We start from the raw sequence: 16354 nt of genomic DNA on the forward strand, positions 1-16354 counted from the left end.
ATGGCTACATAGTATTGCCTAGTGTATATGTACCAAATTTTCTTTATCTAGTCTATCATTTATGGCCATTTAGGTTGATTCCATGTCTATACTATTATGAATAGTGCTGTACTGAACATATGTATGCATGTGTCTTTTTAACAACTTATATACCTTTGGGTATATACCCAGTAATGGGATTGCTAGGTCAAACAGTATTTCTGTTTTAAGTTTTGAGGAATCATCACACGGTTTTCTACAATGGTTGAACTACCACCAACAGTGTATAAGCCTTCCTTTTTCTCCACAACCTTGCCAACATCTGTTATTTTTTGAGTTTTTAATAACAGCCATTCTGAGGAGTGTTAGGTAGTATCTCACTGTGGTTTTGATTTGCATTTATCTAAATAATCAGTGATTTTTAGCTTTTTTTCATGTTTGTTGGCCACATGTCTGTCTTCTTTGAAAAGTGTCTGTTCATGTATTTTGCCTACTTTTTTTTTGTAAATTTGTTTAAGTTCCTTACAGATGCTGAATGTTAGACTTGTCAGATGCACACAGTTTGCTAAATTTTCTCCCATTCTGTAGGTTGTCTATGTACTCTCTTGATAGTTTCTTTGGCTGTGCAGAAGCTCATCAGTTTAATTACATTGCATTTGTCAATTTTTGCTTTTGTCGTTAGTTTAATTAAATTGCGTTTGTCAATTTTTGCTTTTGGCATTGTTGTCATGATATCTTTGCCCATTCCTGTGTCTAGAATGGCATTGCCTAGGTTGTTTTTCAGGGTTTTTATAGTTTGGGGTTTTACATTTGGTCTTTGATCCGCAATAAAATACTGGCAAACAGAATCCAGCAACACATCAAAAAGCTTATCCACCATGATCAAGTGGGCTGTATCCTTGGGATGCAAGGTTGGTTGAACATACGCAAATCAATAAATCTGACTCATCACATAGAACTAAAGACAAAAACCACATGATGATCTCAATAGATGCAGAAAAGGCTTTCAATAAAATTAAACACTGCTTCATGTTATTAAAAACTCTCAATAAACTAGGTATTGGGGGAACATACCTCAAAATAATAAGAGCCATTTATGACAAAACCATAGCCAACATCATACTGAATGAGCAAACGCTGGAAGCACTCCCCTTGAAAACTGGTGCAAGACAAGGATGACCTCTCTCACCACTCCTATTCAACACAGTATTGGAAATCCTGGCCATAACAATCAGGCAAGAGAAAGAAAGAAAGGGCATCAAAACAGGAAGAGAGGAAGTCAAACAATCCGTTTGCAAAAGACATGATTCTATGTCTAGAAAACTCCACAGTCTCAGCCCAAAATCTCCTTAAGCTGATAAACAACTTCAGCAAAGTCTCAGGATACAAAATCAACATACAAAGATCACTAGCACTCCCCAAGAGCCAAATCAGGAATGCAATCCCATTCATAATTGCCACAAAAAGAATAAAATACCTAGGAATAGAGCTAACCAGGGAGGTAAAAAGTCTCTCCAAGGAGAACTACAAAACAATGATCAAAGAAATCAGAGATGGCCAAGTGTAGTGGCTCACGCCTGTAATCCCAGCACTTTGGGAGGTCAAGGCAGGCAGATCACAAGGTCAGGAGTTCAAGACCAGCCTGACCAACATGGTGAAACCCTGTCTCTACTAAAAACACAAAAAATTAGCCAGGCATCGTGGCAGGTGCCTGTAATCCAAGCTGCTTGGAAGGCTGAGGCAGGAGAATCACTTAAACATAGGAGGCAGAGGTTGCAGTGAGCCGAGATCATGCCACTGCACTCCAGCCTGGGTGAGAGAGTGAAACTTTAAAAAAAAAAAAATGAAAAGAAAAGAAAAAGGAATCAGATATGACAAACAGATGGAAAAACATTCCATGATCATGGATAGGAAGAATCAATATCATTGAAATGACCATGCTGCCCAGAACAATTTATAGATTCAGTGCTAGTCGTATCAAGCTACCAATGACATTCTTCACAGAACTAGGAAAAGCTATTATAAATTTATATGGAACCAAGAAAGAGCCCAAATAGCCAAGGGAATCCTAAGAAAAAAGAACAAAGCTGGGGCATCATGCTACTTGACTTCAAACTATACTACAAAGCTACAGTAACCAAAACAGCATGGTACTGGTACAAAAACAGGTACATAGACCAGTGTAACAGAATAGAGAGCCCAGAAATGGGGCCACATACCTACAACCATATGATCTTTGAGAAAGCTGACAAAAACAAGCAATGGAGAAAAAGGAGTCCCTTATCAATAAATGGTTCTGGGATAACTGGCTAGCCATATGCAGGAGATTGAAAGTGGACCCCTTCCTTACACCTTAGCCATTTTTTTTCACATTTAATTATCCTTTTATTGTCATTTCTTTTCTTTGTTTTATCATTTTACTTTAAGTTCTGGGATACAAGTACAGAAAGTGTAGATCTTTTATGTAGGTATGTGGGTGCCATGGTGGTTTGCTGCACTTATCAACATGTCATCTAGGTTGTAAGTCCCACACACATTAGCTATTTGTCCCAATGCTCTCCCTCTCCTTGCCTCCACCCTCTGACTGGCCCCGGTGTGTGTTGTTCCCCTCCCCGGGTCCGTGTTCTCATTGTTCAACTCCCCACTTAAGAGTGAGAACATGCACACCTTAGCCATTTTTATGTTTGGTCATGTTTGCTCTTCACCAGAAGGTATTTGATTAGTGTTTCCCTAAAGCAATGATGTTCAACTTGATAGCCACTAACCATATGTGGCTACTGAGCAGTTGAAACATGCCTAGTCTGAATTGAAATGTACTAGAAGTATAAAATATGCACCCCATTTTGAAGAATAAATATTAAAACATAAAGTATCTCATTAATAATTTTTATATTGATTTTATGTTGAAATAATATTTTTGATATATTGGGTTAAATAAAATATATTATTAAAATTAATTCCATCTTTTTCTTTTTACTTTTTAAAAATGTTGCTATTAGAAAATTTAAAATCACATTTAATTTTTGATATATTGGGTTAAATAAATTATGTTATTAAAATCAATTCCATCTTTTCCTTTTTACTTTTTAAAAATGTTGCTATTAGAAAATTTAAAATTACATTTAAGGCTCATCGTATATTTCTTTCAGATGGCCCTGCCCTAAAGGTTGAAACATGGCTCTGAATTAATTCCAAACAAGTTGCTGGTGGTCAATGAATATTTTTTCATGGCTGTAAAAGAGGGTAATTATAACTTTATAACTTCATGAACAGACTTAAAATACATTTACTTCTCAGCTTTAGAATAAAGGAAGTATTCTCAGCTCGTCTCTACAGACCCTAGAGTTGCTGAAAAGCATTAAATGGATAGAAACTAGGTGCTCTAGGGAATTGCCAAATGTATTTCCTGACACAGAACTTGGATGGAGAACTTTTTATTATAGTCTGGAGTAAATTAGAAGGCAGCTGGAAGGAACCTCCAAATTCAAAGAAATGAAATGTTCCTTTCAAAAAATTTGTTTAAAAAGCTGGCCCAGATTTTTGTTTATGACATGCTCACACATCTTTTTGCTTCTGCCAGGTCACATTATTTGTGCCAGATGTGAGGAGTTTCCAGTGAAGACAGGCTTATTTGTTAAAAAGCCAGGCTTGTTCTACGTGACACATTAACTTTAAAAGGTGGAAGGGAAATTTTTTACTAGTGTAGTGTTAAAACACCAGCATGAAAGCAGAACTTGCGCAGAGTGCTTTTGTGCATTCAAGATGCCCATCTGTCGACTTTACTGTGTCCTCCCTTCACCCTGGCTCCAGGGTTTGCATGCAAGCTTGAGAAGAGAAAAGGATCAGAAGTAATGGTGGTGCCCTGAGCACCTCTTCATCCTTCTTCAGCAGCATCAGGGGCTATATTTGGGTCCCAGAAGGTCACACTTTCTCACCTCCTCCCACAGTGACCAGCTAACAGCTGAACCCTTGCCTTTGCCGTACACTAAAAGGGCTCCCAACAAATTCTTCCCAGGTGTAGTGTCATAAAGCAGGCTCTAGATTTTCAGTTAAAAAAACTATACAAATAAATCATATACATACTGAATAATACTTTACAAAAAGCAAACATAGATGATAATAATTTAAGGTAAAAAATATACTGTAAATTTTATAGGATGGTCAGAAATGTACAAGGAGAGCAATGTACTAAAATATACACGTTCAGCACACACAAATACAATTCCATCACTGCAAATTTGACCTAACACTAACATGTTAGCAATAATAAAGAGTTAACACTTTAATAGTTTTTCTTGCCTCTTAAAACTTAGAAGGGAGATGATTTGGATATCCTACTTCTCTGTAAAAGACTTTCCAAGGAAGTCTGAAATAATATCTTCTATATCTTCTCAATACATATTTTCTAATTTTTGTTATATGGTCCACATGTAACTATGTTTACAGCGCCTTGTGACAACAGACTCAGTAGTACATAATTTATAGACAAAAATTCAAAAAATCATGAATATCTCACAAAATGTTGATCCCATTTCTACTGCGTTTCTCCAGTGACAGAGAGCTCAAGTCCTCCTGAAGAAGCTGATTCTATTTTTATGTCTATTAGAACGTTTCTCCTTTCCCTGAGTTTTGGACTGTTTTCCTATATCTTTACACTTATATGTCCTAATTTCTTCTAGGAAACCAAAGGACAAGCAAATCCTTCTTCCTTATGACAGCTTCTTCATGTCCACAGGGAGCTCTAATGTTCCAGGTTCTCTAGAGAACAAGAATCTGAGAAAGTTGAAGGAACTGTCTACATGGTGAGAGGTGTTGAAGCACTTTAGGAACTACTTAATCTTTCACAAAGATAAATATCTCTCATCAGACTATATTTAAATACAGATATAAGTATGCCTTATAGAAAAGAATCACCTTGTTAATGTAGAGAAAGTCTCTCTCTCACAAGTGATTTTTTTGTTCAACGTTAGTGTAGTGCACTGGGCTACAATAAATTCAAATAGGTAATCATCCTTACATGTGCAAACAACTTCTTCTTAAAGGCTACCCTTTGTGTTGCCCGCTCACACATGATCTGCAACGCGCGCTCCGCCAAACCTATTGTTCTCATACAGTGGTGGATTCTGCCAGGTCCAAGGCGGCCTTGGGAAATTTCAAATCCCCTACCTTCACCTGGGAAGAAAGGGGAAGAAAAGGGGAATGTAAAAATGGCCTAGTCCATTCCTTTTGTTATTTATACAAATCCTGGGAAAGTGATGACCTGCCCTTAAAAAGGTCACTCTGGTTAAAAAAAAAAAAAAAAAAGTCAGTTCTATAATAAGGTTCACTATTCACGGGAATTTTGATTTTTATGTTTTTAAAACCACCATCATTAAACATTTCAAATTTAAGAACTATCTCTTAAGTACATACTATGCATAAGCTACTTTATTAGTGCTGGAATAGTTACAAACTTGGAATAACATGCAGTCCCTATACTAGGAGTTTAGAATCCAGAAGAGTGGGCAAGAGTAAGGGCTATAGAGAGAAACTAAGAACGGCAAATGAGGAAGAGATTTTCTGTTCATCACTATAACCTTAGGGCCTGGCAGGTATCAGGGGCTTGGTGAGTGGATGGGATGAGAAACACAAAAATATTCCTGGAAGAGGCAGTATTTTAGATGTTCTTTTTTTTTTTTTTTTTTTTTTTGAGACGGAGTTTCGCTCGTTTCCCAGGCTGGAGTGCAATGGCGTGATCTCGGCTCACCGCAACCTCCACCTCCTGGGTTCAGGCAATTCTCCTGCCTCAGCCTCCCGAGTAGCTGGGATTACAGGCACATGCCACCATGCCCAGCTAATTTTTTGTATTTTTAGTAGAGACGGGGTTTTACCATGTTGACCAGGATGGTCTCGATCTCTTGACCTCGTGATCCACCTGCCTTGGCCTCCCAAAGTGCTGGGATTACAGGCGTGAGCCACCGCGCCCGGCCTAGATGTTCTTTGAAAGGGATATAGGATTCTAATAAGCAAGAGGATGGCATACAGTGTTCAAAGTTATTTATACTTCTAACTTATATCTAAGACTTGAATTCATAAAGTACTGAGGTTTTCTTAAAACAAATAGAGGCCTACAGATCATGTTATAGGAAAAAGTGTGTTGCTCTGAATTGTGTAATTTTCATATTTAGTTATCTTTTCAATTGACGTTATATACAAAACCACATCCAACACTTAAATAACCTTACCATTTCTTGTAAGAAAATCTACCAAATAGGAAACTTTTCCTTGACAAATGGAGTAAAGAAGAAGGGAAAGTATTAGGTTGGTGCAAAAGTAATTGCAGCTTTTGCACAATTACCTTGGTGCAAAAGTAATTGTGGTTTTAAACTTCAATAACTTTTGTATCAACCTAATACCTAAATCAGGATAGACTTCAGGTCTAAATCTGGAAAGGTTTATCTTTTCCAGATTTAGACCTGAAGTCTATCCTGATTTAGGTATTAGGTTGATAAAGATAAATCTTTCCAGATTTAGACCTGAAAATATTAATGTACAATACTGAAGAATCATTTCCAAATTAATCTCACCTAGTATTAGATTTGTGGCAGGAACTCGCACTTGATTAAAATGGATCTCAAAATGTCCTCCATGAAAATTATCTATAAAATAGAAAATAAAATTTTAAAGAGCAAAAGGAGTTGACTAAAAAAGAGTCACATCTACTTAATCTTCTAAAGTATAATTACTCAAGGAAAATAGGATTTCAAAGATCCATATGGCACGTACATTCTGAGGTAAATCTCAGCCCGGAACCCCCAGGACCCAGCAGCCCAGAAAACTCATCAACTGTTCAAGAAGAGAAAGCCTTTGATCCAGAGGTTTTCTAATTCATTCTCTGAAGCACAATTTCAGAGAGCTATGAAAAAGGAAGACTAGGCTCCATAGCTCCAACCAGAGTATTTTGTTTTATTATTGCTTCTTCTTTGAAATATTTTACATATGGGGTTCCAAAAAAATTTGCCAGGAAAAAAAGTTTCAATAATTAAAAAGGAGCAATGTAATCCAAGTTTCTTATTTGATCATTGTGGAAACCAGCGCCTAAAGATGAGAAAGGCCTGCTTGAGGGGAAACAGCAAACTTGGCAGTAGTGATGACACAGAAACGGGAACATCAGGTGGTTTTACTCCCAGTCAACACTTGTTCTACTGTGTGTTCTTCTCTTGAAAATACCTGGCATTTCAATCACTGTGGCCAGGAGCACATTGGTATTTTATCTTTGCATCGCCCTTTCTCCCTGCCAAGTTCTAGAGATAATCTCATGCTAACTCTACACCCTTTTCATGTCAGAAGAGACAATAATCAGCCTTCTCTACACTGTTTCTTTTGTCCTTGGACATAGGGACTTGAAGAGGTAAGAGTAAAGTTTTCATAGTGAATATTCAAATGTAGCCTCTGCAATGGAAAGTATTTGCAGCTAAACTATATTATAAATGCATTTTTAGTATCTTTGAGGCTCTTTCTCTGCAATCCAACATATTCCTAAATGTAATTTTCTCCAGCAAGATTGCTCATCCCATCTTGCCACTTATGCTTACCCTGTGGGTACACCCTATAGCTGCATCTTACAGAAGGTGGGTGTGCCCTACAACTGCATCTTACTGAAGGTACCCACCCAGTGGGCACACCTTACAGCTGCATATTACTGAAAGGTGATTCTATAAAACTACAAGTCTTACATTTGCCGCTTGAACATATTCATTAGTTATATTCAATGATAAAAAGAAAGCCAGAGTCACCTCAGAACCTGAAGTTCAATTATCTTTTTCACAGCATTTAACATCTGCCAAGAAGCTATATAATTTACTTGTTTACATGTCTGTGGTTATTGCTTTTCTCCTTCTATCAGCAGGTAACCTCTATGAGGGCAAAGATTGTAGTGTATTGTGTTCACTTGTGTATTACAAGCATCTAAAATTCCCTTAGCTAAGCCAATGACCTTAGCAAGTATTTACTGAACACAATGAACATGTGCCACAGTGGATGGCAGGAAACAAATGGATCCTTGCTTCTTAGAAATCCCACCTAAGGGCAGAGGAAGGAAAAGTTTTGCTCTCAAATAAGTAAAAAACTCATTGCTTTTTAGCAGTTCTTGTAAGTTGATTGATTCAGAGGGCTAAAATTGGAGACAAAAATAATTTTATCGTGGATTATCTGGGTTTAATTTACCTATGTCTATTTCATTAATCCATTCTTATGAATGACAGAGAAGACTGGAAAAGTTGCTGCTCCTTAAATACAATCTGCCCTTTCCCAAAAAGTAAGAAAATGAGGTAGAATGCTATACTTACTATTTCCTTTTATTGGCTCTACTCTGAACTTCATCGGCACTTATATTAAGACGGTTGTCAGAGACAAAGGAATATCTAAGAATATATCTCATGCATTAAAATGCTATTGCCTTCAATGTTACTGGCTATTCTAGCTTTCTGCTGGCTAATGCATGATCATATTTTTTGAATACCTACCTGTGTAGCCAAAAACTGACAAAGGTCTTATTAATTCTACTCCAGGTGTGTTCATGGGAACAAGAATCATGCTGTGCTTTTTGTGTCTAGTCAAAAGAAAAATCATGTTAGGAAAAGTTTGCTAAGAAGAAAAATAAAACAGATAAAAGGCAGAGTCACAGTTGTCTTTTTGACATTTTCATGTAATCACTGCTTACAAGCAGTGATGCTGGGTGGGAACTGTATAAAAGACGTACACCAACATAGTCTGACGCAGGTTGTGATCTGGAACCAAAACAATGATTTGAAAATAAATGAGCTGTTTGACTGAGGCTTCTCACTGCTCAACAATGGTAACTGGGAACTTAGATACAAAATTAGACATTTCAAGACTATTGCCTTTGATCTAAACATCCAATCACTTCATTACACAGTTCTGAAAACATTTATGTCTGATAATTTAATCCAAACAGCTTTGATAATTTAACAACACTTTCTAATACTGGAAATTCCATAGCGAAAAATGTTCAGCAATACTCCCTAAAATGTTTTCCAAACATATCTGTTATCAAAATACTTGTGAAATATAAATATATGACATTTACTCTCATATTTTATATTATTATGATTTGTGAGCCCAAACAGTGAATTTTAAGTTAATAAAGTAGAGAGGTGGAAAGATTGACTCTTATTCCTACACAGATTCCTCAATCAGAATTGTTTTATTACCTGGAGACAGAAGTATTTTGAGTTCTTCCCAAAACAATCGCAATTTTGCACTTGGGATACCCAGCTCCTAAAACCGAGGGGAAAAAAAGCAGATTATAAAAGGAAATGTCTAGTTTGACATTTCACCTTGAACGTTATAATCCTTTCATTTATGGCATAAAACAAATAGGAAGAACATTCTTAATTCATTAAGATAATAATGTTTTTGTAACACTGTATATCATCCAAGAAAAATGATTAGGCAAGGCCAAGAATGGACCCCATCGATGAAAGCTGCTATGAAAGAGTTGCCACCTCTCCCATTCACACCATTTCAGACATCAGCATGCTAGAAAAGCTGAGAAATTTTATATATCTAATACAATATTTTATATGTCAACATATATGAGGCTGTGATCCTACTTTCAATAAGCTTGGTTCTCAGTTATTAATATCTTAAGGGTCTAATTTTAAAAATATTTTTTCATTTTAATGCAAAATTTCATGGTGGCTCACATGAGCCTGTAATCCCAGCACTTCGGGAGGCCAAGGTGGGTGGATCACAAGGTCAGGAGATCGAGACCATCCTGGCCAACATGGTGAAACCGTGTCTCTACTAAAAATACAAAACTTAGCTGGGAGTGGTGGCATGCGCTTGGGAGGAAGGAGAATCACTTGAACCCAGGAGGCAGAGGTTGCAGTGAGCCAAGATCACGCCACTGCTCTGCACTCCAGCCTGGCAACAGGGCAAGACTACATCTCAAAACAAACAAACAAACAAATAAAAACAGCCAACTAAAAGGACTGAGGACTAGTCTGGCATCAGACTTTTCAATAGCCACAATGGATGCTAAATGAAAATTAATAGTTCAACTTAGAATTCTATACTTGTCCAAACTATCAATTTATGTAAAGGCAGAATAAATACATATTCAGATATGCAAGATCTCAGAGAATTTACCTATTATATACATTTTCTCAAAAAGTTAAGAATATACTAGAGCGGCCGGGCGCGGTGGCTCAAGCCTGTAATCCCAGCACTTTGGGAGGCCGAGGCGGGTGGATCACGAGGTCGAGAGATCGAGACCATCCTGGTCAACATTGTGAAACCCCGTCTCTACTAATACAAAAAAAATTTAGCTGGGCATGGTGGCGCATGCCTGTAATCCCAGCTACTCAGGAGGCTGAGGCAGGAGAATTGCCTGAACCCAGGAGGCGGAGGTTGCAGTGAGCCGAGATCGCGCCATTGCACTCCAGCCTGGGTAACGAGAGCAAAACTACGTCTCAAAAAAAAAAAAAAGAATATACTAGAGCAAAATAAGGGAGTAAATCAAGAAAAAGGAAGTCCTAGAATCCAAAAGATACTGGATCCCAGGAAAGAATTATCTGAAAATCCTAGAATAATTGCCTAAAGGGTAATGAGTCTAGATTGGAAAAGAAATGCTAAATTCTTTAAGAGAGAAGTCTCCAGAAAAGAAACTCAATAGAAGTAAAGGTGCAATCGAGAGATGTGTGTGTATGTAAGGGGAAGGGGGTATTGTAAAAGCAAATAATGCAAATAAAGAGACATGGCGATTAGAAACTCCAGGAAAATAACTTTGAAATGCACAAGTGAACTGTGGTCCAGAAATAAAATGAAGTATAATGTGACATGAATTTAATATATAGTATATAAGAAAAGCATTCTGATTGATCTTGATTCTAGAAACATTCCTCAGAATGGCCCAGGTGATTTTATGTTGCATCAGTTACAGAAGGGCACAAAATTTAACACACTACTTAGACCAGCACCAAACAATATTTACAGTCCTCTAAGGTAAGTGCTATATATTGGTTTTCAAAGTTTACAGTCATCCTGTAGTCAACTACAATTGTGGTTTCAAGATAGAACATATATATTAGTAATCCCCACAATGTGAAAGTATAAGCTGTAGCTGATACAAGTTACAATAAGAAAGAGAGGGATAAACGGTATAGAAAGGGTTAAGAGTGTACATACTCTTATATTAAAGTAGAGCTTGAATAGAATCTGAAATGAGGATGCAGAGAGCATTAGCAATTATTTAAGGTTTAAAAAATTAAAAAACAAAAAAAAAAAATAAGATAAATATGTTAAGAAAGAGCAGAGAGAGTTATGAGACAAATGAGTGAAACTGTCACTATTCAAATTGGGGAGTCAATGGATGGTGTCTAAAATGAATAAATCAAGAAAGAGAAAAAAGTTTACCTACAATTATAATGGAAACCAGAGAACTAAAAATAGAAACTGTTTAAAAAAAAAAAGAATTTTCTCTGTGGCCTCATGGTGGGATGTGGAGACATGTGAAACAATGCTCTTAGATACTTTTTCATTTGTTACTACTTCTAATAGGATAATAATGACTTTAAAAACATTAAAGAAAAAAAACCATCTTGTAAACAAATCTGTGGATCCCCAAATAAAAGACTGAGAGGCCTGTTGAGTGAACTACAATGTTTAGTTTATTTTTCTTTCCAAATTTCCTTTTAATCTGAATATCTAATTTGCAGGCTGTGGTGGAGTTATTTCCTGCATACAATGGGGCATTTCCCCACTTCTGTATGACACATAACTCCAGAAACACTACATGTACACTCTTCCTGATAAAATGCTTAAAGTGATTTAAAAAAATGAACACCTAAAATAAATATTATCTGAGAAAGAGAGGGAAGGAGAGGAAGGCAATGAGCCTCAAATGGGTGACTCTTTTCATCTCCAGGCTGGTGGTAGAATAAGGAGACACCTTAAACCAACTTAGAGCTTGAATCATAAGCCTGCTTTCTCCATAGTCACAGCCATCAGAATTGTAGGAACATGTAATCATATATACATAGATATATAATTTTATCTATGACTAAAAAGGAAGAGAGAGGATTCTTACATAACTAGGACAGGAAATTAAAAAAAAAAGTGTTAAATTGGCCAAGAGATGTTCCACCGCAATCAGATAACAAATATGTTGGGCAAAATCATCTCTCCCATTATTCCCCTGAATACATAACTTATTGTTTATATTACATCTGAGATACAGAGAGAGGAACCATTTTCTCTACCCTTCTCGGCATTTGTTCCATAATCTTATTAAATCAAATAGGAAACTATTATACTGAAAAGAAATTAATTTTTCACTGAAAGAAAAATACAAGCATTTTCATAAATACAAGTTTAAAAAATGTCATGTTTTTCAAGTAGAACACTTCATCATGCATCAGAAAGTCTACAATAAGCTGGGCATGGTGGTGCATGCCTGTAATTCTAGCACTTTGGGAAGCCGAGACAGGCAGATCACCAGAGGCCAGGAGTTCTAGACCAGCCTGGCCAACATGGCAAAACCCCGTCTCTACTGAAAATACAAAAAATTAGCCAGGCGTGGTGGTAGGCACCTGTAATCCCAGCTACTTGAGAGGCTGAGGCAGGAGAATTGCTTGAACCTGGGAGGCAGAAGCTGCAGTGAGTCGAGTTCATGCCATTGCACTCCAACCTGGGCAACAAGAGTGAAACTCCGTCTCAACTACAAAAAGTCTATAGTATGTGTACTGACATTAGACAACAAAGACCCTTAATTCAGGTTAAACACATTTATTTTATATCAATCAATAACAAATAGCAGTTTTATAATTTTTAGAGTTTATTCTTCCTTTAAATGTGAATCTCTCCCTCTTGCTTCTTCTGGAACTCTAATTGCACATATTTTAGAACTAAATGGTCCCTAGGATTGTTCATTTCTTTATATCTTTTCTTCATATTGGATAATTTCTATTGTCTATCTTCAAGTTCATTAATTCTTTTCTCTGTCACCTCCATTATGTTATTAAGCCCAGTCAGTGAATTTCTTTTCAGATATTTTACCTTAACTTCCAATATTTCTACTTGGATATTTTTTATGTTTTCTATTTCTCTTCTCATATTTCCTACCTTTTTATTTTTCTTGACCTAATTGAGCACATTTATAATAGCTGCCTTAAGTCCTTGACTGATAATTCCAACATCTGAATCACTTGAGTGTTGGCCTTTCCCCTTGAAAATGGGTCATATTTTCCTATTCTTCACTGGTTGAGCAACTTTAGATTGTATTCTGGACATTGTGATCCTTTTGTTTTGAAACTCTGGAATCTGTCATATTCCTCCACAGAATGTTGATGGTTTTGTTTTATCAGGCAATTAACTTAGGTAGAGTAAAAGTGCAGAGTCTATCACACTTCAGGTGAATGGGAAATCAAATTTCAACATAGTTCCTACTATTTAGCTGCAAGGTGCTTTGAGTTTGCCCTGTGCATTACTTTAATTCAGGAGTTAGCTAGAGATCCAAACAAAGTTTCCACATGAAAGCTAGAGCTCCCCTTTTCTGGCTTTTTCCTTTCTAAAAATACCAACCTCATGTCCCAGCAGTGATGGCTACCCTATTTCCTTGAAAAATAAAATTACTTAGTATATTCTCAGAAAAAAAAAAAAAAGAATATGTCCTTTTGATTTTTATAGATGCTAACAGGTAAAGAAATTGCTATGGTCTGAATGTATGTGTCCCTCCCTAGAAGTCATGTGTTGGAATCCTAATCCCCAAGCTGATTTCATGTGGAAATGAAGCCTTTAGCAGGTGATTAGGTCCCAAAGGAGGTGATAAAGAGATTAAAATGGAATTAGCACCTTTATCAAAGAGGCCTGAGGGAGCTTGGCCACCTTTTCCACTATATGAGGACAGAATGAGAAGGTGCCATCTATCAACCAAAATGCCCCTCAACAGGCACCAACTCTACTGGCACCTTATTCTTGGACTTGCCAGCCTCTAGAACCATGAGAAATAAATTTCTGTTGTTTAGAAGTTAACCTAGTTTATGGTGTTGTCTAATAGCAGCCTGAATGGACTATGACAAAATTCCACTAATCTGAGGACCAACCCAAAGAATATTAGGATGATTTAATGGCAGATCACAGTATTTATCTTTCATTGAGGATCTTACCTGAATGACTTATCTGGAAATCCTCAGTTGGGAGGAATTTTTTATCCCTGGCTATGCAATAAAATGCAATCATGCTTTGATTCTTAGTTAGAAATTACAAAGGAAGATTCATTTACAGAGTGTTCACTTGTAACTTTTCAACTGGAAATATTTTTCTACTTGGTGCTATCTTTGAGGGTTTAGCCTTGGCTAGTGCCTCTCTAGAGGCCTACAGGCTGAAGGATCGAAGCTATTTACCCCACATAATACATTGTCTCCTTGGTGCGCATACTTCTGAAAATCAGGTTAGGACATACATGTTACAAATCATGTTACAACAACATGATTTGAGGTTAATTTTCATTAGAGATATTTTCTTAAAAGAAAAACATTTATTTTAGGTTCAGGAGTAAATGTGAAGGTTTGTTATATAGGTGAACTCGTGTCACTAGGGTTTGTTATAAAGATTGTTTCATAACCCAGCTATTAAGCCTAGTACCCAATAGTTATCTTTTCTGCTCCTTTCCCTTCTCCCACCCTACACCCTCAAGTAGAGCTCAGTGTCTGTTGTTTCCTTCTTTGTGTTCATAAATTCTCATCATTTAGTTCCCACTTATAAGTGAGAACACGTGGTATTTGGTTTTCTGTACCTGCCTTAGTTTGCTAAGGATAATAGCCTCCAGTTCCATCCATGTTCCTGCAAAATACATTACCTCATTCTTTTTAATGACTGCATAGTATTCCATGGTGTATATATACCATATTTTCTTTATCCAATCTGTCATTGAGGGGCATTTAGGTTGATTCTATGTCTTTGCTATTGTGAATAGTGTTGCAATGAACATTTGCATGCATGTGTCTTTATGGTAGAATAATTTCTTCTCCTTTGGGTATATACCCAGTAACAGGAATGCTGAGTTGAATGGTAGTTCTGGTTTTTTCATTTTTGGTGGTTTTTTTTCTTTTTTTTTTGAGACGGTCTCGCTCTGTCGCCAAGGCTGGAGTATAGTGGCACAATCTCAGCTCACTGTAATCTCCCCACTCCCAGGTTCAAGTCATTCTCATGCTGTGGCCTTCTGAATAGCTAGGATTACATGCATGTACCACCATGCTCAGCTAATTTTTGTATTTTGGAGTTTTGCCATTTTGGCCAGGCTGATCTTGAACTCCTGGCCTCAAGTGATCCTCCCGCCTCAGCCTTTCAAAGTACTGGGATTATAGGCATGAGCCACCACACCCAGCCAGTAGTTCTGTTTTTAGCTCTCTGGAGAATTGCCATACTGCTTTCCACAATGGTTGAACTAATTCACACTCTCATCAACAACGTATTGTGTTCCTTTTTCTTGTACAACCTCACCAGCATCTGCTATTTTATGACTTTTAATAATAGCCATTCTGACTGGTGTGAGATGGTATCTCATTGTGATTCTGATTTGCATTTCTCTAATGATCAGTGATATTGAGCTTTTTTCATATGTTTGTTGGCTGCATATATGTCTCCTTTTGAAAAGTTTCTGTTCATGTCGTTTGCCCACTTTTTAATGGGATTGTTTGTTTTTCTCTTGTAAATTTGTTAAAGTTCCTTATAGATGCTGGATATTAGACCTTTGTCAGGTACATAGTTTGCAAATATTTTCTTCCATTCTGTGGACTGTCTGCTCACTCTGCTGATAGTTTCTTTTGCTGTGTAGAAGCTCTTAGGTTTAACTAGATCACACTTGTCAATTTTTGCTTTTGCTGTGATTACCTTTGGTGTCTCTTTCATGAACTCTTTGCCCATCCCTATGTCTGGGACAGTATTGCCTAGGTTGTCTTCTAGGGTTTTCATAGTTTTAGGTTTTACATTTAAGTATCTAATTCATTTTGAATTGACTTTTGTATATGGTGTAAAGAAGGGATCCAGCTTCACTATTCTGTGTATGGCTAGCCAGTTATCCCAGCACCATTTATAGAATAAGGAGTCTTTTCCCCATTGCTTTTTTCTTTTGTCAGCTTTGTCAAAGATCAGATGGTCATAGGTGAGCAGCCTTATTTCTGAGCTCTCTATTCTGTTCCATTGGTCTATGTGCCTGTTTTTAGAGATAGTTTTCTTTCTCTACTTTCCATTCTGGCAATCAAGAACATTTTGGGTAAATCTTTCAAGGTTTCACTGATGCTAGATATCCAGCAACAGTGAACTGAAGTAAAATCTTCTTTTTAATTCCTTTGAACCCTGATCTAAAGTCCTC

The 16354-nt window shown here is 36.9% G+C and overlaps 1 protein-coding gene across 6 annotated transcripts in view; it reads right to left on the reverse strand.

Annotated features, from left to right (window-relative positions):
- ACAD11 (acyl-CoA dehydrogenase family member 11) overlaps window positions 1–16354 on the reverse strand; it is a 103289-nt gene that overhangs the window by 16204 nt on the left and 70731 nt on the right. For all 6 annotated transcript variants that reach the window (XR_010343452.1, XM_064378697.1, XM_012451225.3 and 3 more), the window contains exons 14-17: window positions 9192–9258; window positions 8484–8569; window positions 6546–6617; window positions 4997–5151 (exon numbers count right to left, since the gene is read on the reverse strand). Coding sequence is in view for 5 of the 6 variants with exons in the window: in XM_064378697.1 (XP_064234767.1) it covers window positions 4997–5151; window positions 6546–6617; window positions 8484–8569; window positions 9192–9258 (380 nt within the window). In the remaining variant the exon portion in view is untranslated. The remainder of the gene's footprint in view (window positions 1–4996; window positions 5152–6545; window positions 6618–8483; window positions 8570–9191; window positions 9259–16354) is intronic.

The sequence above is a fragment of the Aotus nancymaae genome, unplaced genomic scaffold (assembly GCF_030222135.1).
Source record: "Aotus nancymaae isolate 86718 unplaced genomic scaffold, 86718_ANA_hifiasm-v0.15.2.pri h1tg000019l, whole genome shotgun sequence".
Lineage (NCBI taxonomy): Eukaryota > Metazoa > Chordata > Mammalia > Primates > Aotidae > Aotus > Aotus nancymaae.